At 45.4% G+C, this 26614-nt stretch overlaps 1 protein-coding gene across 2 annotated transcripts in view; it reads right to left on the bottom strand.

Moving 5' to 3' along the window:
• GNAL (G protein subunit alpha L) overlaps nt 1-26614 on the bottom strand; it is a 211171-nt gene that overhangs the window by 118563 nt on the left and 65994 nt on the right. Inside the window, exons 1-4 of one of the 2 annotated variants that reach the window (XM_066353425.1) lie at nt 22492-22937; nt 22246-22318; nt 21498-21552; nt 21225-21344 (exon numbers count right to left, since the gene is read on the bottom strand). In XM_066353425.1, the coding sequence (XP_066209522.1) occupies nt 21225-21344; nt 21498-21552; nt 22246-22318; nt 22492-22636 (393 nt within the window). In that variant the 5' untranslated portion in view covers nt 22637-22937. Of the gene's footprint in view, nt 1-21224; nt 21345-21497; nt 21553-22245; nt 22319-22491; nt 22938-26614 lie in introns of those variants that run through there. The other variant, XM_066353423.1, reaches the window with a different exon arrangement.

The following is a 26614-nucleotide window of genomic DNA, read 5'->3' as shown; positions in this document are numbered from 1 at the left end:
CATAAAAATATAAAGGCTTATACGAGACTACTATGAAAAATTAATGCCAACAAATTGGATAACCTAGAAGAAACGGATAAATTCCTAGAAATACAACCTATCAAGACTGAATCATGATGAAATAGAAAATCTGAACAGATTGATTACTAATAATGAGATTGGATCAGTAATCAAAAACATCCCAGTAAATAAAAGTCCAGCACCAGACAGTTTCACTAGTGAATTCTACCAAACATTAAAAGAAGAATTAACACCAATGCTTCTCAAACTCTTCCAAAAATAGAAGAGGAGAGAACTGTTCCAAACTCATCTTATGAGGCCAGCACTACCCTGATACCAAAACCAGATATGGATGCAACTAGAAAAGAAAACAACAGGCCAAGATCCCCAATGAATATACATGCAAAAATCCTCAACAGAATCTTTGTAAACCAAATTCAACAATACATTAAAAACAGTGATTTTTCAACCTTTTTCATCTATGGCACACATAAGTTAATTACTAAAATTCTGCAGCACACCAAAAAACTTTTGCTGATCTGAGAAAAAAAAAAAGGTTGTAATTTTGATTCATTCACACTGGATGGCTATTACTATGTTGTCTGTTGTCATTAAAATTTTTTTAAAATTAAATTTATTGGGATGACATTGGTTAATATAATTATACAGGTCCAGGAGCACAATCCCACTATACAACATCTGTATATTGCTTTGTATTTACCACCCCAAGTGAAGTCTCCCTCCATCACCATCTATCCCCTCTCTACCCTCCTCCACCTCACCCACTGTCATTTTTTTTATTTGACAATCTAAGGGAAAAGCGGTCAGTACCCCTGACTAAATAGGTATTGTGTGTTTTAAAATTTCTTGTGACACACCAGTTGAAAATCACTGCATTAAAATTATCAAGCGGGATTTATTCTTGGGATGCAAGGATGGTTCAACAGCTTCAATTCGGTTAACACGATACACCACTTTAACAAAAGGAAGGATGAAAATCATACAATCATCTCAATAGATTGCAAAAAGCATTTGACAAAATTCACCATCCATTTAAGATAAAAACTCTCAGCAAAGTGGAAATAGAGGGAACATACAAAGTCTCACCCTGCAGCTGAAATGAGGCTGACTCAGCATGCAATATAGCCGAGTGGTTCCTGAGCCCCACAAGGTCACACAGCAGTCTCTGGAGTCAAATGGCCTGGGCTCAAATCCTGAACCATCTGCTCTAAGACTCCAGAAAGTGAATAACCATCTCTGTGCATCTGTTTTCTCGTGTGTGAAATGAGGACAATGTTGTTGACCTCAGAGGATTGCTATGAAGACATGACTTAGGGTAGTACTTGGTATGAAGGGCTAAGCAAGCACTGGTCATTATTTTCATTGGAATCAAGACAAGTTACCAACATCATACACACAAAAAGAGATGAAAACTGAGGCATAGAAATATTTTTGATATGGCCTTCATGCATTTTAAAATCCAAATTTGGTTTATTTTTATATTTTTGTCTAAACTATAAAATTTATTCCAGATGAAAACTTTTTTTTTTTTTTTTCAGAATAGAATTTTTTTTACTTTTCCTGTGCAACTCCAAGCCTGGGACAGCCAAAGGGACAGAGTACTCTGCAGGCACCACAACCTGGCCTCCCATTCCAAGGTAGGCTTGTTCTGGGGACTCTCGAAGAAGTGCTGGGTTACACTGGGCAGCGTGGGTGCCAGTGCAGGCATCTGACAGTGGAGGTGCAGGTGCCTTCCCATCTCCCTGCTCCCCGGGGCCCTGCTTGTCTCAGGAATTCAGAAAGGATACCAAAGACTGCACAACCTCTCTTTAAGGAGAGATGGGAGGGAGGGTTTGTGAGTGTTGGGCAAATAAGTTTGTAAAATTTGTGTTATTTGAATTTGCTCACTTTTATTGTTAAAAATGGCCTCTGCCCACGTGTATTGTGCTGCCAGGTAAAACTGCTAATTACCTTCCTGCTTGGGAAGAGGCTTTGTTATGCTAATGTTTGCTGGAGGAGCTGTTTCCTGCCAAAAAGTTTTAAGAAGAAAGGAGAAGAAGAAGGAAGCCATGTTTCTGCAGAGTGAGAGCAGGGAGGAAGAGCGTTGGAGAGAAAGAAGCAGCCAAGATGGTAGGATGCTGAAGGAGAAGCCAGTTTGTGCAGAGAGAAGGAGATGGGGAACCAGAGGGGACTGAGGCTGGTAGGGCCTTTGATTCTAGGAAAAACCGGAAAAGATTCTCCTGGTTGTGGAACCAGAGAACATGTGAGTGGATTTTGGTGCCCTGTGTGTTTTTACTCGCCAGCCGGTTGCGAGGCTAGAATAAAGGCATGGCCCACCAGTTTTTGGCTCCGCAGTTTCATTACCGTCTGTCTGAATCTAATGGGAACCTGCACCTGCCTGGCGGCTGTGCTGGCCGTGACTACTGGGCCTACAGGGAGCTACAAGATCCTTGCATGTTCCTGGCACACATGTACTTAATGGAAAAACACCTAAATAAAGTTTCCAGAGCTTCAGCATTTGGCAACATCTAAAAAGGCAGTGTATATATATACCTTTATAAACATGTTCAAAGGTAGCTAGGGTGGTGGCTAACTTTTGTTAGATGTTTACAGGGTACCAGGCACAGTGCCAAGCACTCTAGGTGCATTATTGTATTTAAGTCGTATCACTACTTATATGATAGGCGTTATCATTGCTATCCCCATCTCACAGAGGAGAAAACTGAGCACAGAAATGCTACTTAACTTACCCAAGGTTATATAGACAGTAGGAGGTAGATGAGATCGGAACTACAAAATCTACATTCTTAGCCATAATATTAACCAACCTACCTCTACTTTAGCCATCAAAATGACTCAGATGCAATTGTTTTGATATAATTATGCAGGGGTGGACTAAAGTAGGTTTACCATTTATTTTGGTATTGTTTATTAATTATTGTATTATTTTCCATATGAATGACTGTAAACCTACATCTGCCCACCTTGTGTGTGTGACGCTATTGTTAGTAGATTTTTGGATAATGTCTTGCTTCCTTTCTGTTCAAAAAAGATCCTCAAGGCCTGACCTGTGGTGGCGCAGAAGATAAAGTGTCAACCTGGAATGCTGAGGTTGCAGGTTTGAAACCCTGGTTTTCCTGGTCAAGACACATATGGGAGTTGATGTTTCCGGCTCCTCCCACCCTTCTCTCTCTTTCCTCACTAAAATGAATAAATAAAATCTTTATTTTTAAAAAAGATTGATCTTCAAGAATGGAAATTATGCTGACTAGGGCGCTATCTCAGAGACTGGTTATCCAGAGCGCCACCCGGTTTGTCTCCACCCTCAAGACACAATGATACTCCTCTTGGGTGACTGTTACCACTGAGATAAGCAAAACAGGTCACGTGCTTAGCCACCAAAACTGTGTGACTTTGACTAAACGAGCACTGAAGACACACAAAATAAATGAGTCGGGGGAATGGGAAGTGGGATGTGCAAGCAAGGGGAAGTCTGTGGGGTCAGGTAACCGAGGTGGCACTGTGTAGGGAAGGTGAGGCTTCAGGGGCTGTGCCAGCTCTCATTTCAAAGGCAGCAAGGATCCCGGAGATGGCTCGTTGGCAGTTCTGCCCAAGTGTATGAAGAGACTAAGGATGTGAGGAGCAGTGCCTCAGAGGTGAAAAGGTGATGATCAAAGAGGTATCAAGGAGATGCCACTGACCAAAGTGAAGCAGGATGCAGGGCGGAGGAAGGGAGACCTGTAGAATAAGAAGGAAGAGACTTGGCCTGCTGCAGCCCAGCCAGTTAATAGTGTCCCGTACTGAGTACCTGTCTTATAATGAAAAGCAGTCTTCTGGAAATGGATGTAATGTAATCCATAAGGTCCAACTATATGAAACTACCACATATAGGCAATTTTTTTTCTATGTGTGTGTGTGTGTGTGTGTGTGTGTGTGTGTGTGTGAAAGAGAGAGAGAGACAGAGACAGAAAGGGGGATAAATAGGGACAGACAGACAGGAAGGGAGAGAGATGAGAAGTATAAATTCTTCATTGTGGCATCTTAGTTGTTCATTGATTGCTTTCTCATATGTGCCTTGATGGGGGGGGTATAGCAGACTGAGTGACCCCTTGCTCAAGCCAGTGACCTTGGGCTCAAGCCAGTGACAATGGGATCATATTTATGATCCCACGCTCACGCCAGCAACCTCGCATTCAAACTGGTGAGCCTACACTCAAGTCAGATGAGCCGTGCTCAAGCCTGTGACCTTGGGGTATTGAACCTGGGTCCTCTGCATCCCAGTCCTATGCTCTATCCATTGTACCACCATCTGGTCAGGCCAGGCAATTCTTATGATTCAATCAAATAATAAAATTATTCTATATAAATGCAAATCTGAATGGTACATGAATGATAATGATGAGAAGAGCACTAAATGAGGAATTAGGAGACTCTGTATTCTAGTCCTGACTTGACCTCCAGGCCAACCCATCTAGATGAACCTAGATAAGGCTCTTCAAGTTCTGCTGTCACACCTTGCTCATCCATAAAGTAAGTCTTGGACTAGACAAGCTCAAGTTCACTCCCAGCTGAAATAGTAAAGGTCAAGGAGAAGCTATTATGAGAGTACAATGAGGAAGTGTGGTTGAAATGAGGTAAAGAAATCAATGCATTTGACCCATATGTAATCCACAGGAACAGGAGTAGTTCTGGGGGCAAACTGATGTGTACAGAGGAAGCTCGTGACGTAAAAAATCTGCAGGATTTTGTCTACAGATTTCTTGATAATGAGAACCAAAAAGAAACATAAATAGCAACTTGGCTTAAATACTAAGTAGTTTCAAGTTTAGTTCAATATAATGAACTAGGATAATTTAAAGCAAACTTTTTATTGAGGCACAGACATATTGTAAATTTATGATAATTCTTTCCTACTATCTGTACTGGTGTTTTTATTTATCTCTACCATAATACTCATAAAATTTTATACTGCAGTAAAATATGAAAGTTTTCAGTTGAATTATCTAAAACTTAGCTTTATGAGAGCCACGACTGTAAGATGTCTGTATGGCCAGCAGTCGCGGCCATAGTGGCCATTCACATGCAGGTTCCCATTAGATTTGGACAGACAGTAAAGAAAGAGTGGGTCCTGGCCGGTTGGCTCAGTGGTAGAGCATCGGCCTGGCGTGCAGAAGTCTCGAGTTCGATTCCCGACCAGGGCACACAGGAGAGGCGCCCATCTGTTTCTCCACCCCTCCCCCTCTCCTTCCTCTCTGTCTCTCTCTTCCCCTCCTGCAGCCGAGGCTCCATTGGAGCAAAGTTGGCCCGGGCACTGAGGATGGCTCTATGGCCTCTGCCTCAGGTGCTAGAATGGCTCTGGTTGCAACAGAGCAATGCCCCAGATGGGCAGAGCATTGCCCCCTGGTGGGCATGCCAGGTGGATCCCGGTAGGGCGCATGCGGGAGTCTGTCTGCCTCCCTGTTTCCAACTTCAGAAAAATACAAAAAAAAAAAAAAAAAAAAAAAGAGTGGAGCCAAAAAATGGTGGACTATTCCTTTATTCAAGTCTCACACTGGCTGATGAACAGCACACAGGGAAAACATTTCCCTCTTCATTCAGAGCTCCCAAAGCCCTGACACATTCTCCGGTTCCACAACCAAGAGAATCTTCTCCAGTTCTTCCTAGAATCAAAGGCCCCACAAATCTCAGCAGAGCTCACAAAAGCCCCTCACCCATCTGCACACCTTCTCACTTCTCTGCCAAGATGGCTTCTTCTTCAGCGCTCTGCATTCTCTCTGCTCTCACTCTGCAAACATGGCTTCTTTCTGCCTCTTCTCCTTCTCCTCTTTCTTTTCAAAACTTTCTGGCACAAAAACCTCTCCTCCAGCAAACATCAGCAAAACAATAACCCTTCCTAAGCAGGAAGGTAATTTGCAATTTCACAGATCACATATACCTGGTGCTGCCCAGCCCCCAATGCAAACTAAGTGAGCAAACATAAAAATCATATTTAACAAGCTTATTTGACCAACAATGTCCTGTAACGATTTCTGCAGGGCTAGACTCTCTAAATTCTTCATATGATGTAGGGCATTTGTGAGAAGGACCTCTCAGATGCTTCCCAACTTGAACATGGTGCCACTCTGGCTGCACTGCCCCCCATCCCTGGTCTACCTGCAGAACTCATTCATTCTTCAGAGTCTAGTTCAAGCCTCACCTTCCTGGGACAGCACTACCATCTGCTCCCGCGTGGGCTATCCCAGCTTCCTCTGTATTGGTGACATGCCTAACAGAGTTCCTTAAGAACTATGGAACTACTTCACGGGCTTCCTCCGTATGCATCAATTTGCCCCCAGAACTACTCCTGTTCCCGTGGATTATGTACAGGTCAAATGCATTGATTTCTTTACCTCATTTCAACCACCCTTCCTCATTGTACTCTCATAATAGCTTCCATAAGACACACATCAGTAAACATTTGAATAACTATTCTTGAATTGTTCATTCAACATCATAGTTGGGTCCAGCCTTTTCTTTCAACGTCATAAACTTTCCGTTTTGGCTGTGAACATTGTGCTGCTGACAGGGACACATTTCTCTGTCTGGTCTTCAACCTAGGTTGTTAGAAGTTTCTCTAGGTCTTATACAGGCCCTTCTCAAACTTTTTTAGTCTCACTGCCCCCTTTACCAGCTCCCGTCACTTTGAGCTTGTTCTTCAAGATCGGATCTATGGGGCTTTGAGCTTGTTCTTCAAGATCGGATCTATGGGGCTTTGAGCTTGTTCTTCAAGATCGGATCTATGGGGAATGGGCCAGGCCTGACTGGCGTGCATTAACTATTCCCAATTTTCTGCCATTGTGGTTCTCGACCACTTTTCATTTTGTTCCCAGGTCAATCACTCAACACGACCTCTTACTTGGTAATATTAGCAGTGGCGTTTGTGCTCTTAGAGGCTGTGATGAACAAAATAGCATGAGATGAAATGAGACACAAGAGATATGATGCAATCAAGGGGATGTGCTAATGTGAGATGTGTGAGTCTGCTGCAGGCATAACAGGGCACACCGTTTTATAGCAAACCCTTTTTATACGTAGAAAGAGTACACTCTAAAGTAACAATAAAAAGTATTGTAAATACATAAACCAGTAACGCAATCATTATTACCACCAAGCATTATGTACTGTACATAATCGAATACGTTATACTTTCATATGCCTGGTAGCACAGTAGGTTTGCTTACACCAGCATCACCACAAACCAGAATTATGTGAGTAATGCATTGTGCTACAACGTATGGACAGCCTTACCATTACTAAGTGACAGGAATTTTTCAGCTCTATTATAATCTTATGGCACCACTGTCATATAAGGGGGCCACTGCTGCCCAGACATTGTTATGCAGCACATGACTGAATGCGCCAAGCCAGAAGGAGATAGTTTCCACCCTCAATAAATGCATGTATACTGGCAAAACTCAACAGGCCTAACCACAATGTGAGCTTTAAATAAAACAACAGGCATAAAAGTGAAATATCTGAAATCCTGACACATAATCCACTTCCTGAATAAGTCGAACCTTATTAATTTGGAGAGAATTAAAATCGGTATTAATAGAGTATTTATTAAGTGCTCAAGACTGACCTGAAGGACAAATATACAGCATGCAAACTGTATTCTTGAGAATCTTAGTTATTTAGGTAGTGGATATCAAAAACAGCAGTCAGGTTTTGAAGGTGCTAAGCAAGACCTGGTGGGAAGAAGGGACAGCGTGCGGTGAGCAGACAGAGGGGCCATGTGCTAGGGAAGCCAGGGCATTTGTCGTTGGGCAAAAATTTCAAACTATCTCAGTGAAAGAAGAAGTGTGGCCTGGGCAGAATTCCCAAAGCCACGCCCGAAGAACACAGGATGGGTGTGGATGAACAGAAAACTTGTGTGAGGAAGATGACATGTGGCACAGACCTGAATAGTTAGATAAACAGTTCCAAAGAGTTACCAAATGCTCTAATACAGTGGTCCCCAACCCCCGGGCCGCGGACTGGTACCGGTCCGTGGGCCATTTGGTACTGGTCCACAGAGAAAGAATAAATAACTTACATTATTTACATTTTATTTATATTTAAGTCTGAATGATGTTTTATTTTTAAAAAATGACCAGATTCCCTCTGTTACATCCGTCTAAGACTCACTCTTGACGCTTGTCTCAGTCACGTGATACATTTATCCGTCCCACCCTAAAGGCTGGTCCATGAAAATATTTTCTGACATTAAACCAGTCCATGGCCCCAAAAAAGTTGAGGACCACTGCTCCAATAGAATATTAGCCATGCAGAACCTAAAAGTCAAATGAGTTAATTGCATAATTTGTGATTTTCCCCAGTGACAAACTCTGTATCTTTTATACTTGAAAACATCAATATTAATGAGTACCTAATACAATCTTTCTCTATTTTCATAGTCAAATTCTCTGGTATTTTGTCTAGGCAACAAAATGGTTTCCATACAAGTTAATGTTCAATTTTACTTGAAAAAATATTTAGTTTACAATTCAGGCTAAATATCTTCTCCATATTTAATAAGATAAACTACAATTACATTTTATAACTGATTATTCACTAAGAGATAACAATACATTAGAAAGATTGCTCTTATGTCACATTAGCTGTCTCTGGGACGAGACCTGGCACCTGGGGAGGGAGAGGTAGGGGAGATTTTTCCCTCTTTTACGTCTTCTGGATTTTGGGCCATAACCAAATACTTCTTATTTAAACAAATTACAAATACAACTTTAAAAATAAAATTGCTTTGTGTCACAGAAGGTTATGCATAAAGTTGACTTAATTCAGTTGATATGCCATAATAAAGGACAAAATAAAAACTATATGGGATTAATGTAAGAGGTGAAGAAAAACCCTGCATATTCATGGATGACATTCTCATACAAAATTCATTACTTTGCCTCTTAAAACCTGTGTATCTTTCTCACAAACCACGTGTATCAGCTCATTCAAATCTTAATTTAACATATGAGTAGCCTACTGCTCCTTCCATCATTTCCCAAGAAAGCCCTGAAAAGTTCAGCATGTTTTCTCTCAGAGTTAAGTGAAACTAGCAGTGATTAAGACCAGTGCTGCAATACTAAGGTATTCTGATGTCATATTCTTCTGAAAACATCAAGTGTACTTCTACTTTAGGAGTGAGCTTCTGCTTTGGTAAACCAAGAAACAAACGTTCATGGCACCCAAATTTGAGGTAAACCTTGACAACTCATTTTCAAAGGATATGGACTTTTAATGACATCTTATCCAAGAAATTAAAAAAATATGTATTGCCTTACTTTGTGACCGTTCAAATGTATTTTCCTTCTTCTTTTTTTTAAGGTGAGAGGAGGGAAGATAGTGAGGTAGACTTCTGCATGCGCCCCGACCAGCATCCACCTGGCAACCCAGTCTTGGGTTGATGCTTGAATACTGAGCTATTTTTAGCACCTGAGGTTGCTTTGCTTGGACCAACCAAGCCATCCTCAGCATCTGGGCCACCAATGGCTGTGAGAGGGGGAAGAGGGAGAGAAGGGGGAGGGGAGGGGGAAGAGAAGCAGATGGTTGCTTCTCCTGTGTGCCCCAACTGGGAATTGAATCCAGGATATCCACAAACTGGGTTGACGCTCTACCACTGAGCCATGAGCCAGGGCCCAAATGTATTTTCTATAAGAAAAAAACTGTTAAGGAAAAAGTCGCCTTGTGGCTCAAGCCCAGACTTTTTGGCATGTTGGTGCAGATAAAAGACTGCTTCTCTGACAGATCCTCTAAATGGGATTTTTATTATGTGAAAAGCAGCATTATGACCCACATTCTATTTAGTTATCACTATAGTATGTAGAAATAGTCAAAAGAATTGACAAAAGCTTTTTCCTTCTTAAATTTTTATGATGGATAAAATTTATTAGTGTGCTAAAACTAATGTGTAAACATTTTGGTAAAAAGAGGCTATTTATGCCATCTCAAAGGACATTTCTAAAATGTACTTAGGAATTACAAAGGGGAAAAGGTACCCTATAGAAGAGAAACATGGCAGACGGCACCTAAGTGATCAGAGTTAATGTCCCCAATTGTCTAGGAGACACACAGATCACTTCCAGTTTTTTTTCCCCAAAATTAGAACAGGGAAGCAGTCAAACAGACTCACTCAAGTGCTTGACTGGGACCCACCTGGCAAGCCCACCAGGGGGCAATGCTCTGCTCATATAGGGCGTTGCTCTGTTGCGGCCGGAGCCATTCTAGCACCTGAGGCAGAGGCCATGGAGCCATCCATCCTTAGCGCCAGGGCCAACTTTGCTCCAATGGAGCCTCGGCTGCGGGAGGGGAAGAGAGAGACAGAGAGGAAGGAGAGGGGGAAGGGTGGAGAAGCAGATGGGCGCTTTTCCTGAGTACCCTGACTGGGAATTGAACTCAGGACTTCCACACGCTGGGCCGATGCTCTACCACTGAGTCAACCGGCCAGGGCAACTTATGTGTTTTTGATGCCAAAGCACTAACCAGATCTAGTCACAATGCAGCAGATGAAGCACAGTAAGGGCATTCCACAAAATAAATGTCTGGTCAATGCCAGGAACAAAAAGGAAAACTCAAGTATTGTTCTAGAGTAAAGGAAAAAGGGAAATTTAATGTAGAACTTGGGTGTGGACTGGATTATGGACATCATTAGTATTATCATTACATCATTTCACTGTATTACTTATTATTGGGACAATTGGTGAAATTTGAATAACATCTGTAGATTATAAAATAACACTGTATTATTGTTAAATCTCCTGATTCCAATAATCGTGCTGTGGTGATATAAGGGGATGTCTGTGTTCACAGGAAATACGTACTGAAGTATTTAGAGGTAAGAGAGCATGATCTCCAATGGTTCATAAAAAGTGTGTGCTAGTACACACAGAATGAGAAAGCAGGTGTGGCCAAACATTAGCTATTAATAAATCTAGGTTCACCTGAAGGGTAAATGGGAGTTCTTTGTATTACACTGTGTTTTGGGGGTAAGTTTGAAATGGTTTCAAAATAAAAAAAAACAATTATTAGGAATACATCTTATGATAATATTTCAAAGGAAAAATAAAATTTTAATAAAGTATCTTCACTGAAGCTCTAGATCTAACTGAAATATCCTATTCAAATGACAGCAATTCCTTTTATTACTATATACCAGGTGTGCAGAAGGAAGTGCAGTAGTAATTCTCTGTGAGGGCTCTGCTCCTTGTTATCATTCTGACGCACGTGGCGCGAGGCTTAGCAGGGCTCCTGACAGCGTGAATGCCCTTTGCCCAGCGACAAACTCCCCGAGCTCCACTCCAAGGGCAGACGCACAGGAGTAGCCTCTTTGTGAGTCCAGGAGTGGTCTTGCCAAAGACAACTAGCGTGGTTCTCCACGACCTTAGGGAGGTGCCAAACCTCTTGGTGAACACATGCTGCCTCTGGCCCCTGCCTACTTCTCCCTCCACTGTTACCACTTGTGGTCTCCGACCTGCCGTCAGCCCCACTAAGCCTTCTGTCGGTCCTGGAAGGGGCCACCCCCTTCTGCACTCCACCTTCACCCTCCTATCAAAGGAGGGCTCAACCTGGCATGAAACTGAGTGAGGGTCTCCTCAGGTGCATCCCAAAAGCCCCTCTAAGCGCAGCATTATACAAAAGTATCAACTTTGTTTATGAGTGTGCATTCGCTCTAGATGACAAGCTCTCTGGGGAAAAGTCGTGCTCCTCATTCATCTTGGTATCCACAGACACTTGAGTTTGTTGACTAAATACTGAAGACGCAGAAGAGCTGATGCGACCTCTCACACGTCCACCTGTCCCTCCCCCTCAGCAGCAACCCCGCACTCAGTATTGGCAGAAGAAGCCTGGGGGAGGGGTGTTATCCATGTCCCCCTGAAGACTGCTGGTTATAGACTACTCTGTCACAGAACCCTTTCCCTGGGAAGAAAGTCATTCAGGGACACCATGGTCCATCTTTGCCCGTGGCCAGGTACTCTGTACACAGCTGGGGGTCATCAGACTTCCGGGGCAGTTCCGCCCCAGACTTCTGGGGCTTTCCCGCAAGTTCTTTCCCCGCCCCCCGCTGCTTCCTCAGCTGCGCGGTTGGCCCGACATGTCTGCGACCTCGCTAACGGTCTGTTCTGCACGCACCGCCATTCTAATCGTTCAGGTCCGAGTCTCACCGAACCCTACAGAATCACTACGGTGGCCTTGAATCTAAGACACAGGCCCTCACTCACCCCTTCCAGTAGCCTCAGAAAAGGAAAGAAACAGACAAACAGAAAAAAATGTGCACATTTAGTTAGCCCTGGCCAGTTGGCTCAGCGGTAGAGCATCGGCCTGGCGTGCGGAGGACCCGGGTTCGATTCCCGGCCAGGGCACACAGGAGAAGCACCCATTTGCTTCTCCACACCCCCCCCCCTTCCTCTCTGTCTCTCTCTTCCCCTCCCGCAGCCAAGGCTCCATTGGAGCAAAGATGGCCCGGACGCTGGGGATGGCTCCTTGGCCTCTGCCCCAGGCGCTAGAGTGGCTCTGGTCGCGGCAGAGCGATGCCCCGGAGGGGCAGAGCATCGCCCCCTGGTGGGCAGAGCTTCGCCCCTGGTGGGCAGAGCTTCGCCCCTGGTGGGCGTGCCGGGTGGATCCCGGTCGGGCGCATGCGGGAGTCTGTCTGACTGTCTCTCCCCGTTTCCAGCTTCAGAAAAATACAAAAAAAAAAAAAAAAAAGTGCACATTTAAAAAAAGAAGGTATTGTTCATTTAAAAAAAAAAGAATATTCCTAGGATATTTTTAAGAGAACATACCCTAAGACATTGTTTTTTTTATTATTAATAAATAAATTTTTATTAATCATACCCTAAGACATTTAAAAGATTTTATTTACAAAAATTTAAAATGCTGATAACCTTCCCGAGAGCAACCTGTGTTCAAACTGTGGTGTGTGTCGGCATTAAGCGCACTTGCCGGGGGTGGGTGGCGGTGATGCTCCAGGACGTTTCTCACATTTCCGCCACTAGAAAGCATGAAGCAAAGGTGTGTTGGGGTCAGTACTGGGTCTAAGGGATTAAACAGAATTCTGTCGGAATCTGCAGCCAAACTGGGCCAACGATAGCTCCAGGAGCAAGGCAAGAAATCTACCAGAAACCTGGCAGACGCAGTGCATTCCGGTGGCCTCGGAGAACCCGCAGCTAGGTGAGGCGGAGAAAGGAAGGGCAGGAAACAGGTGGCAGAGACAGTGGAAAAGGAGGGAGGCCACAGAACGTTTAGGAACGTCTGGCTGAAGCTAAGGTGGAGAAAAAGAAAGAGGGCTGAGGCTGGGGAGCTGCTGGTGGCAGAGGTCGGGTCGATTACCTGGAAGAAAGCTCCCCTGGGCACCTGGGCTCCCAGAGGGCACCAAGGTAGGGATTTCTGAACACCTGGGGCCAGTCAACAGCCAGACTTCCCTCTGGGGATAACGGAGACGCCTCCCTCCAGGCACACTGTGCCGTACGGGGGCATGAATTCTTGGCATGAACAGAGGAAATGGTTTCTAGATGCCAGTTTGAGGCAGGGCTGCGGTGACGGGTTGGCTGGAGGCAGGGAATGGCGAGAGCGTTCAGCTGGCTCCTCAGTGCACCCAGAGAGGAGTGGGCGGTGCGCAGGTGGCTGGGTGCTCATCGCAGGCCATGGGGTCTCAGGGAGGTGGCGAGGAGCCGGAGCTCCTGCTTTCTTCTACGGAGCAGTAACGTGCATTCCGTAGGGGCACCTCCCAGAGCCATCACTGCCCCAGGTGCTAACAGTCCGTCCTCATGACAACCTCACAAAGTAGGTCTAAGATTATCTCCACTTCCACGAGAAAAGGCAGACAGCAACAAAGCAAACTGCTCAAGGTTACACAGTGGCAGGCTGGAATTTGAGCCCGGGGGCCTGGCTCCAGCACCTTCCTTCAAGACTGGAACTCCGGCCAGTCCACAGACTCACAGATCATAGGTGTCTCTGGAGCACCCGGTCCACTTCTTGCCACGAATGCCCACAGGCAGCCAGGAGCCCAGAGAGGTCACTCTCCTCTCGGGTTCCTGGTCACGGCAGCCAGGTCCTGCAATGACCTGGTGGTTGAGGACCCACCTAGGGGCAGCTGAGATCTGAGGCGAGCGCTCCCAGAGCAAGACCCCAAAGTGCCCCTCTACCGTCACATGGGTTCAGGAATTACATCTGAAATGCGCTAAGGTAATACTTTTCTCTTCCATGCCCATGTATAAAAATCTCAAGTGTCAGATTACTGTGGAACACATCACAGCAGTTCCCACTTGTTACACCTGCTAATATTACCGTTCTCTTTTAAAATACACATTAAACCTCACTACCTCAGAAGGTCAACAACAAGAGGCCCCTTGGGAGATGTACTGAAAGGCCACTTTGAATAAAAGTGTTGGGTACTGTGTTGCTGTATGGATGGGACTCTTCCTTTCTTTAACACTGTGACATCCCAGTGGGCCAGTGTCCTGACTTGTCCCCACAACCCCTTCCTGAAGTGAATGAAGAGTTCTGTTATACTCTAAGTTAGTAGGCACTCAGGGATGGTTTTGGTTACCCAGGTCTGCCATGTGAGTGGTGGGGGAGGAGTCAGGCAGTAGAAGGAGGAAAAGCCTGGCTCCTCCAGGAGCTAATTCCACCCACTCATTTTCCCACAATGCTGGGTGGGACAGGAAGGCTCCAATAAGGTCTGAGGGCAGATGCCAGGGACTCACATGGGGGTTGCAGCTTGAGCTTAGGGAGAACTTGTTTCTACCTGATTTACACTGTAGGCTTCGAAGTCTTGATGGACAGAGACTTGACCTGGGGTGGTGGTGTACACACAATACAGTGGACAGATGTGTTGTAGAACTGTGCGCCTGAAACCTGTATAATTTTGTGAACCAGTGTCAGTCCAATTTAAAAAAATAAATAAAAAACAAAAAAAAAGTATTTTGCGCTGGGGGGCAAGGGGTTTCAGTTGGTTAAAAAATCACCAGAAAGCCCTGGCCGGTTGGCTCAGTGGTAGACCGTTGGCCTGGCGTGCAGGAGTCCCAGGTTTGATTCCCGGCCAGGGCACACAGGAGAAGCGCCCATCTGCTTCTCCACCCCTCCCCCTCTCCTTCCTCTCTGTCTCTCTCTTCCCCTCCCGCAGCCAAGGCTCCATTGGAGCAAAGGTGGCCGGGGCGCTGGGGATGGCTCCATGGCCTCTGCCTCAGGCGCTAGACTGGCTCTGGTTGCAGCAGAGCGACGCCCGGGATGGGCAGAGCATCGCCCCCTGGTGGGCGTGCCGGGTGGATCCTGGTCGGGCGAATGCGGGAGTCTGTCTGACTGCCTCCCCGTTTCCAACTTCAGAAAAATACAAAAAAAAAAAAAAAAAATCACCAGAAAGACCACTGGCCTGGATGATATGAATTCTAGAATTCTGCACACACTCCTCAGTGGGGACAGAACAAGCCCACAGGCAGGACAGCTAGAGCTATCTGGAGCAGGCATGGCTCTCAGCCCTCCATGGATATGTTCGCCCTCCTACAAAGAGCTCCAGGAATCCCTGTCTCTACCCTGTTCACTGAGTGGCAGGCCACCTGCTCAAGGTCTTGTCTTTAGAGAGTGTTGGCCCGACTCACAGTGGGCAAGCTGGCTTCCAGGGCCTTATACCCGGTCCACTGGGGTGAGCCAGCCTGCACTCTCACCCAGTATCTGGTGTTCTCCCCTGGGAGGAAAGGAAAGAATATTCCTGATCTCCGGGTGTATATTAACAAGCAACTTCTAAGAAACGGTTATCTTAGGAAATGTCAGGTCAACAACAGGTCAGACTACATTCACATTTCTCCTTAAGCCTCATTTATTCTCTTCCCCTTAAAAAATCTAGCAAAGGCCCTGGCCGGTTGGCTCAGTGGTGGAGCGTCGGCCTGGCATGCAGAAGTCCCGGGTTCGATTCCTGGCCAGGGCACACAGGAGAAGCTCCCATCTGCTTCTCCACCCCTCCCCCTCTCCTTCCTCTCTGTCTCTCTCTTCCCCTCCCACAGCCAAGGCTCCATTGGAGCAAGGATGGCCTGGGCGCTGGGGATGGCTCCTTGGCCTCTGCCCCAGGCGCTAGAGTGGCTCTGGTCGCAACAGAGCGACGCCCTGGAGGGGCAGAGCATCGCCCCCTGGTGGGCAGAGCTTCGCCCCTGGTGGGCGTGCCGGGTGGATCCTGGTCGGGCACATGCGGGATTCTGTCTGACTGTCTCTCCCCGTTTCCAGCTTCAGAAAAATACAAAAAAAAAAAAAAATACAAAAAAAAAAAAAACAACCCTAGCAAAACAATGAAAATAAAAAAGCTAATATCTACATTTTAAGAAGAAAAATAATCAAACTAATTCATAATTCAATTAAATTTATCCATGACTTTGGTATCATGTGAAGACTTTTTTGGGAGGTGGGAGTGGGTAACTGCAGTACTTTCCCGGTTTTAGAAATGATGAAGTGATCTGTTCTGTCATGAGCATCACCTAAGACGATTTCCATGTGTGGATGAGCTGGACGGAAAGGCATGGTGTCAACTAGTGGCAGGTGTTTTGGGGAGAGCCCCATCCGGAGCCAAGATGATCTGGATGTACACGTGAGGAAACTCTACAGCGAGGCAATGAATTCACTCAGGATACTACCCACACCAAGCTGCTCTATGAACTTTCACCTGGATTGCCATAATAGTCTGCAAAACAATTACACTGCATCCTTGCCTGCCCACCATCTATTCTCCACTCAAGGCTAGAGTGACCTTGCTAAAACACAGTCAGATCACGTACCTTCACTCCTCAGAGCCCTCTAGAGCAGGGGTCCCCAAACTACGGCCTGTGGGTCGCATGCGGCCCCCTGAGGCCATTTATCCGGCCCCCATCGCACTTCCAGAAGAGGCACCTCTTTCATTGGTGGTCAGTGAGAGGAGCATAGTTCCCATTGAAATACTGATGGTCAGTTTGTTGATTTAAATTTACTTGTTCTTTATTTTAAATATTGTATTTGTTTCCGTTTTGTTTTTTTTACTTTAAAATAAGATATGTGCAGTGTGCATAGGGATTTGTTCATAGTTTTTTTTATAGTCTGGCCCTCCAAAGGTCTGAGGGACAGTGAACTGGCCCCCTGTGTAAAAAGTTTGGGGACCCCTGCTCTAGAGGCTCCCAGGTCAGCACAGGCCTGGCCCCTAACGCGTTCTGCTTTCTCTGACCTCCCAGAGCAATCCTTAGCTGGAGGTGCTCTACCTGCCTGGCCTTTCTGTTAAAACTCAAGTTTTATGTAATTCAATTGAAATTCAAAAGGAAAGCAATAGGAAGAGAGAAAGGAAAAAAAAAAAAAAAGAGAAACCCAGTGTGATATTCTTGGCGGAGATTCTTAAGACACCTAAAATATGTTTAGACTTTTCATTAAAGTGAACAATCTCACGTACAATTTCAGATTCATAGTCTTCTACTTTAAAGAACTCTGAATTAGCCCTGGCCGGTTGGCTCAGCGGTAGAGCGTCGGCCTGGCGTGCGAGGGACCCGGGTTCGATTCCCGACCAGGGCACATAGGAGAAGCGCCCATCTGCTTCTCCACCCCTCCCCCTCTCCTTCCTCTCTGTCTCTCTCTTCCCCTCCCGCAGCCTTGTGGAGGATGGGGGATGGGGGAAGACAGGAGGGCGCCCTCCACTCATGGGCTGAGCAGCTCAGCACGACTGAAAACATTGTATTCTATCTACAGAAAAATAACTTAAAACTCTCAAGGAACTGAACGTGATACCAAAAAATTCTTAAGAACTTAATCTCAAAAAAGTACTAGATTTAGTAAATTAGTGTTATATTTACTATAAAAATACTTAACTTAGCTCTACTTTTATGATTTTTTACAATATACTTCTTCTTTCAAGTTAATTTTCTCCAAGTGTACCAAGTAATATCAGTATGTAAGTCAGAGATGTGTTTTAGGATTATCAAAATGTTGATCAAGAACTATTTAATCTAATAAGTGAAATGATTTTCAGGGCACTTTTGAATAAATGTTACTGAAACTGTGTATATTGAAATAAAAAATAGCTTTTTCAGAAGCAAAGCTGTATATTTATACATTTCCCATTTATATAACTGCAGGCTCTTTTATAAACAATCTCATTTGATGCCGATAGAGACACAGATAACAACAGAATGTTACGCTTAAAACTACTAAAAAATTATTACCTCTGAAAGAGCAGTAATTACATTTGCATCTGCTGGTTCTCAATTCTTTTTAAGTAATAGTTATGGGGTTTTTTGTTGTTGTTTTTTTTACAGAGACAGAGAGAGAGTCAGAGAGAGGGACAGACAGACAGGAACGGAGAAAGATGAGAAGCATCAATCATCAGTTTTTCGTTGTGACACCTTAGTTGTTCATTGATTGCTTTCTTATATGTGCCTTGACCGTGGGGCTATAGCAGACCTAGTAACCCCTTGCTCGAGCCAGCAACCTTGGGTTCAAGCTGGTGAGCTTTTGCTCAAACCAGATGAGCCCGCGCTCAAGCTGGCGACCTTGGGGTCTGGAACCTGGGTCCTCTGCATCCCAGTCTGACGCGTTATCCACTGCGCCACCACCAGGTCAGGCGATAATTATGATTGATATGTTAAGTAGCCTTAACATATTTATATGAAAATACAAGTGTGCAAAGGAAATGTGTTTTTTTTCCTTTCCTTTTCTTTTCAAATTAAAAAATATTCATGCCCTGGCCAGACAGCTCTGTTGGTTAGAACACGATCTGGATTTGCAAAGGTTGTGGGTTCGATCCACGGTCAGGGCACAGAAACAGCCATGTTTCTGTCTCTCTTCCTTTCTCTCTCTCTTAAAATCAATAAATGAATTTTTAAAAAAATTAATGATTTTGCTAAAAAACACTGTCACATATGAGGTGCTTTGGATTCCTCAGTAATCCGCTCAAGAGTTATAGTTTCTGAATTTCAGATTAAATGTGGAATTTTAAAAATCATGTGTGGGTTTTTCATGAACAAGAAGGAAACTGTGTGACTGATAAATATGTCTTTTTTAAAAAAGTTTTTCCATTGATTTAAGAGAAAGAAAGGAGGGGATAAAGAGAGGTAGAGGGGAAGGGGGAGGGAGAACTAGAAAAAAAGAGAGAAGGGGGAGGAGGAGAAAGGAAGAGGGAGAGAGAGAGAAATAAGAGAAGCATCAACTTGTTGTACACTCATTGGTTACTTCTCATATGTACCCTGACCAGGGATCAAACCTGGGACCTTAGCATATCAGGATGATGCTTTATCCACTGGAGCGACCTGGCCAGGTCCTGATTAATATATACATCTTAATTCTAATTTCTCATTATATGTTAAGAATAACTTTTTCCAACTTCAGAACCACACAAGCGATGGTTTATGATTACTTTCAGAACATAACAGGACAAAATTGAGAATTTAAATATATGTGTATAGTGTGTATCTGAAGTTGAATGGGAATGCCACTCTTGATTTCAGCTAGGACCTTGTAGTTTTGGGTGACTGCTGCAGTACATAAAATATCACAGTGTTGGGAGGACATCCTATAGCTCTAGTTGGCTAAAGCTCTGCTTTGGTGCTACCCCCTACCCCCAAATCATCTCCCCTTTACCTTCATTTCAAGCCATCCAATCAATTAAAGACACAGTGTAGTAAAACAACAACAAAAAACAAAAAACAGTGGGCTCTGCTGTGCCAGATGCCCGCTTATCCCCTTTTCTAGCTATTTTGCTACCTCAAACTCAGTTTTAGAAATTCTAGAGATTTCATTGTCTACATTGGAATGTTTATCAGAAGCAATAACCCCATGAGACCATGCAAATAAAAGCTTTAAAAAATTAATTCTGGCCCTGGCCGGTTGGCTCAGCGGTAGAGCGTCGGCCTGGCGTGCGGGGGACCCGGGTTTGATTCCCGGCCAGGGCACACAGGAGAAGCGCCCATTTGCTTCTCCACCCCTCCCCCTCCTTCCTCTCTGTCTCTCTCTTCCCCTCCCGCAGCCAAGACTCCATTGGAGCAAAGATGGCCCGGGCGCTGGGGATGGCTCCTTGGCCTCTGCCCCAGGCGCTAGAGTGGCTCTGGTCGCGGCAGAGTGATGCCCCGGAAGGGCAGAGCGTCGCCCCTGGTGGGCGTGCCGGGTGGATCCCAGTCGGGCGCATGCGGGAGTCTGTCTGACTGTCTCTCCCCATTTCCAGCTTCAGAAAAATACAAAAAAAAAAAAAAAATTAATTCTTCTCCACCACCTCTCTATAGAGCCTACGGGGCAACCATTGTTGTGCTGGAGAGAAGGGGCAGGGCTGAGCAGGCAATGCTGGCCTGACCTCCAGTTAGGGCAGGGCAGCGCCTACCTATTGTACACCCTGGTTTCTGCATCAGCTTCCCTTGGAAGACAGGGTTCTGAGAATGGAAAATGTCCCAAGACCATCGTTCCAGACAATGCAAACTTTCAAGTACTGTTTGTTATTGATGGGTACACACACACAACACAAATAAGGCTCTCTTGGCAAATGATAACAAAAATGATTTTCAAATTTAACAAATATGTTTTTCTTTGAAACATGCTTAGCCTCATTGCCAGATAACAACAATATTTTAAAGAAATGTTTATTCCCAAACAAGAGAAAAATAATATTCATATCATCATTTTGCTTAAGCAATACCGCCATCCAAGCGATTGGGAAAACAGGCCTAAATCCTGCAGATGGAAAACCAATCACATTTTCCTATCATACAGTAAATGTTCAGAAGTCACATTATTATTATTTACGACATGCACCCTCTTCTGGTTTGATCTGAAGGACACCCACCTTACAAATAAACTAAATTCTGTTATTTCTATTTTTTCCCTCAGAGGCAATCGTATATCAGAGTGTACTTCTCTCTACTTGTGGAATTCTTACTCATTTATTATCTTGGAAATGGCTTAGTTATTAATTTAGACATACATATAGAAAAAAGTACTATAGGTATTTCTTTAAAGGTATACTGTCTTCCTGATTATCAACTTCACCATACATTCAAAAAAGCACTTTAAAAAAATCCTGTTGCCTTAATATTTTTAACCAATATTAATATTTTGATACAGAGGACAAAAAAAGCATTCCTTTTAAGCAGAATGAGATTTTGAAGAAAGTTAATAGTGAATTAATATTAGCAATGATTCTCAGTAAGTCACCTCATTAAAAACAGTTCCATCTTGCTCCATCTAAAATATTTCAATAAGGATTTACGTACCTGGGAATATTCAAAGTCAGTGATAGGGGCTATACTCTTGATATAGTCGGATCGAAATTGGTTTTCTGGGTTGGCCAGTGGAACTGGAGGTATTATAGTACTCATTGCTGAAATAATTGTCTAAAATGGAAATAAAGAAAAATATATATGTAGGTAAATATAACACTTAGGCTCCATGTATGATAATTTAATGCCTAATTTCTGTCTTCATAGTTTTAGAGAGCAGAGTACTTAATTTTTCTAGCAAGCAAACATTTAAATTAAAGTCCTTACCACAATAGCATCTTTAACATTTTTCCGGATGTCCAGAATTTTTTGCTTCTTTTCCCTGTATTAAAAGAGAATTGTTACTAATTTATCATTAGCACTGATTTGAATGAATTGGGTGGAATTTTAAATTTCCAGCCACAGCACGTGGCTAGACTGGTTTTCCTAGAGGTCAACATCAACCCCCAGGACAACAGTCTTTATTGGCAAAGTTTTCACCCGGGAAAGAAAAACACCCCTCCCCCCTTTCTAATTTGTATTCTAAACAAACTTGAATGTACACATTACAATCCATAGCTTTAAACAATCACACAGGTTACACAAAACATGGCAAACCTGTCATGAGTTTGCATATAAAAACTGTACAGCTACACTTGTAAATATATTTGATGTGAATCTATCCATGTGTTGACAGATATGAATTAAAATAGATGCAGATAAATAAAGTAGACATTAACATATTGGTTGTGTTCAGAGAAATACCAAGGATACAGAACAATACCTCAAGAATGCCTAATAAATCGTATTTTTTTTAAGCAAGTAATTTTATTTTATTTTTTATCTAGACCCTGACAGGAAAAGGATTTACCTAAATATACCAAATTCAACAATACAGGTCTATATTTTTCTCCCTTAAAGGTTTACTCAATGATCAAAGTAACTAACTAGAGAAAGCACTTTTGGGAAGGCTGGGAGAGAAGTAACAAAGTTCGCATGCAGTTTAGAAGTAAAACTGAAATTGATCATTCCTTACTCGGGATTAAATCCATTGACGTGCAGGATCCTCATTTGTTTGACTATAGTGCTTTTCCCAGACTCACCAGCCCCTATAAACAAACAAAAAGAATGCTGTGATCTGTGGCCTGATGCCCTTGCCATCTTGCCCGCCAACCCACGCTGAGCATTTCCAAGTACACGCCAGCAGCTCCCGGCTGGAGGAGCTGGCCGAGTCACAGCTGCGCGCGGGCCGGGAGCCATGCGCTCTGCTCTACCGCCTTACCCAGTAGCAGCAGGCGGTGAGTAGCTTTGTAAGCCAGGCGCTCCTTCTGCAACTGCTTCTCGATCTTTTTGTTGGCCTCGCGTCTTTCTTTTTCATCGACGCCCTGGTCTTCGGTTGTCTTGCTGTTGCTGCCCAAACAGCCCATGCCTGCCCGCTTGGTTAGACGTCAGGCACAGCTAGGAATTTGCACAAAAAGCAGTCGAGTTGTAGATGTGTGTGGGTCCCGAGACGGCTTCTTTTCCTCGCTGCTGAAAGAGATGGTCTGGTCTCTCGGTGTTTCCGGATCAGAACAGGCAGGCGTCTTTCTCCCTCCCCCTGCCCGCAAGAAGGATGCAAGGAAGACGCACAGAGTCAAATGCCTTTTAAAGCTGTTTAGAACTATCTGCTGGATAAATAGTATAAAATGAACGGAGCCCGGGGCAGAGAGTGCCAGGCGCCGCTGGAGCCAGCCAGGTGGCACTGCGCACTCCGCTCGCCCAGCGTCCCCAGCCGGTGCAGCCCCGCCCAGCTGCCCGGCTGGGATGGGCTCAGAGGAGACCCTGAGGGGGCGGTGCACTCAGCCCAGTGCCCTGCGATGGATGTCGGCCGGTACAAAAGGGAGGAACTGTGTGCACTGCTGAGTCCCCACTGGGCGACTGTGGGCACCTACCTGCTAGCCCTTCCCCACTGTGCCTCCAGGGCGAGACCTGCGCTCCCTCGGGGTCCGAGCTGCACCCGGGCTTCTGCAAGGTACGGAGGAGGAGCTGGCCCGCCGGGGCGGCGGTCAGTACTCTGGTCCCAGGGCGTCAGAGGGGCGCTAGCGCTAACAGTGCTGGAGAGGTTGGGAGCTGACCTCCAAGGGCCAGGCCGTGGGAGGCTCACCCGCCTAGGATCCTGAACCCGGCCGGTGGCTGTCTCGCAGCCCCAGCCCAGGAGAGCGGTCTGAGCGAGCACTCCCCGCCGATCCTTCAGATGCCTCCCTGTTCGCAGGCAGGCGAGGCCTCGCGCGCAGGATCATACATATTCTATCAGGGAGGAGGATCTGTAAAGAACTCATCAGTCACACCGCCTTTGTTCCCTTCATTTTCTAGACTATTCCAGCACACCCACGCCGCCGCCTCCCTTAGCCGCTTGTCTTTACCTCCAGCCCCCATTTCTCCTTTGCAGTTCTCTGAACAGGTGTACTCTTTCCCAGAGGACACTCTGGCCTTGAACTTGGCATTGCAGCGCAGGCACAGTGAGGGCAGGAGACAGACATATGTCCTCACGTGTGTGGCTGAGTGAGATAGGTTCCTTCCATTCCTGCTCCAGCCAGCCGGACGGGCAGCCAGCCTCTCCACACCTGCGTTGCTGGACTTGGGGGAAGGAGGGCAGAAGAGGTACTGGGCAGCAGTCCGGGACCAGCACTGCGCAGTGGCTGGCCATCACTTCCCTGGGCATTGTTATTACAAGTTGATGGTGTCCAGTCTCCCGGTGTCGGTGGCACTGCACAAGGATTCTTTCATATGACTTTGCTGGGCTCCCTCTTCAAGTGCCCCACTTTTCTCCAAACCCAGATTTCCCTCACTTTCTACATGGCGTGGCCTCTTCTGCAGAGAGCAAACCCCCACCTACCAAGGGGAAGGCGCTTCCGGCTATGCTGCCCCTAAGCCCAGCTGCATGCAGGCTCCATCCTGTCAGTGAGTCTCCTCTCCTCTGATCCTGCTCTTTGGCTTGTTTCTTTCACGTGTACAAATACATTAAACTCTCTGTCCCATTTAAAACCAACAGCAGTTCCTTCAGTTGCAAGTCCCTAGTCAGTTCCACCACAACCAACAGTTAAAAGGGGATGCTATGCCCCTTGTCCTTCCTTACCTCCTGTTCACACTTCAGCCTCTGGGCCTACTGTCCTACACCGAAAATACAGTGGTCCCTTATCTATCGCCGGGGCTAGGTTCCAGAATGCCCCGCGATAGGCGAAAATTCGCAAAGTAGCGACCTTGTATTTATTTTATTATTTATATGTATTTTAAGGCTTTATAAACCCTTCCCACACTCTTATAAACCTTTCCCACACCCTTATAAGCACTTCCTATGCTCTTAAACACTTTCTATACTTTTAAATCTACATAATTTTTAACAACATATAAAATTCTATATGGGTACTGACCAAGTGAATATACAGTAATACTTCTTTAATGTTTTAATTTTTTTTGTATATTTTTATATTGTTTTCAATTTTTTAGGCTAGAAACATGCTTATTTTACTACAAAAATAATATATAAAAATACCTATATACCACAAAATCCCACGATACAGCGAAAAATCTGCAATACAAAATTAGATATATACAATTTTAAAATCTGCAACACAGTGCGACCACGAAAAGTGAACCACAATATGGCAAGGGATGACTATTCTCAGCAGAGTCATCAATGGTCACCCGGAAGCTAAAGGTCATCCATGAACTTTGGTCTTTACTTTTTCTGACCTCCTTAGTGGAGCTGGCTCTGACCCTCCTTAAGAAGCTCTTGACCTTTGGCTTGCACCAGATGGTATTATTATTATTATTTTTTTAACAGAGGCAGAGAGAGAGTCAGAGAGAGGAATAGACAGACAGGAACGGAGAGATGAGAAGCATCAATCATTAGTTTTTCATTGCGCGTTGCAACACTTTAATTGTTCATTGATTGCTTTCTCATATGTGCCTTGACTGTGGGCCTTCAGCAGACCAAGTAACCCCTTGCTCGAGCCAGCGACCTTGGGTCCAAGCTGGTGAGCCTTGCTCAAAGCAGATGAGCCCGCGCTCAAGCTGGAGACCTCAGGGTCTCGAACCTGGGTCTTCCGCATCCCAGTCCAACGCTCTATCCACTGCGCCACCGCCCAGTCAGGCCAGATGGTATTTCTGATTCTGCCTGCTCTCTGGCTGGTGGATCTCCACCCCTCCACCAGGTGGAGGTGCCTTGGACCCAGAACAATCTTTCTCCCCATAGGCACATGCCGTGTGGGGCTACTGTATCCTGTATGGTTTGTACACACAGCTCTGACTATGCCCATATCAGGTCTCCGGCCAAGCTCACCCTCCACCGTTGTCCCCCAACGCACCTCTACCTCACAGGCACCTCCAACTCTCCCTGCCAAGGCCTGAGCTCATCCCCCATGCCGACCTCCCATCTCCAACCTGCCCTTCTCTGGGAATAGGGGCCCAGATTGTCCAACCAGAACATGGAAGTCATCCCTGACTCCTTTTCCTTCTTGCCAATCCAAACAGAATCTTGTTATTCTGTATCCTGAGTATCTATCTTATCCTGTCCACCCTACCTGCCATTGCCATGGTCTTAGATCACTAATCTAGCCTTGGTTTTGGCAGTGGCCTCCTGCTCACTTTTTCCAGTGCACCCTGCACAGTGTTGCCACAGTGAGAATACAAATCTAAACATATCACGGTCACCACTACCTACTAGCCCCTGGCTCAATGTAATGACTGGATCAATGTAAACTTGAGGGCTTCAGCTCTTACTCTCTCCTCCAAGTGTTTTCCCGTCGTTCTTCTAATTGCATTTCCTGAACACCTTAATTCATCCTAGTGCTGCTCCTCCCTCTGGAAAACCTTAGCCTGTTCTTTTTTTTTTTTTTTTTTTTTTTTTGTATTGTTCTGAAGCTAGAAACGGGGAGAGACAGTCAGACAGACTCCCGCATGCGCCCGACCGGGATCCACCCAGCACGCCCACCAGGGGCGACGCTCTGCTGCAACCAGAGCCACTCTAGCGCCTGGGGCAGAGGCCAAGGAGCCATCCCCAGCGCCCGGGCCATCTTTGCTCCAATGGAGCCTTGGCTGCGGTAGGGGAAGAGAGAAACAGAGAGGAAGGAGGGGGGGTGGAGAAGCAAATGGGCGCTTCTCCTATGTGCCCTGGCCGGGAATTGAACCTGGGTCCCCCACACGCCAGGCCGACGCTCTACCGCTGAGCCAGCCGGCCAGGGCCTGGCCTGTTCTTCACTTGGTGGATTCCTACTCATCCTTCTAGCCTCACTACTGCCTCCACGGCCCGGGTTGGATTCCCCTTCTCCGTGTTCCATCATCTCACCGGCACCCTGCACTGGGACTCTGTGTTTTACTGCTCTTTCAGAACTCCCCTAGACTGCAGACTCCACGAGGGCCTGGCC

This window comes from Saccopteryx leptura, chromosome 11, assembly GCF_036850995.1.
Source record: "Saccopteryx leptura isolate mSacLep1 chromosome 11, mSacLep1_pri_phased_curated, whole genome shotgun sequence".
Classification (NCBI taxonomy): domain Eukaryota; kingdom Metazoa; phylum Chordata; class Mammalia; order Chiroptera; family Emballonuridae; genus Saccopteryx; species Saccopteryx leptura.
This window is presented reverse-complemented; position numbering and strand designations above follow the sequence as displayed.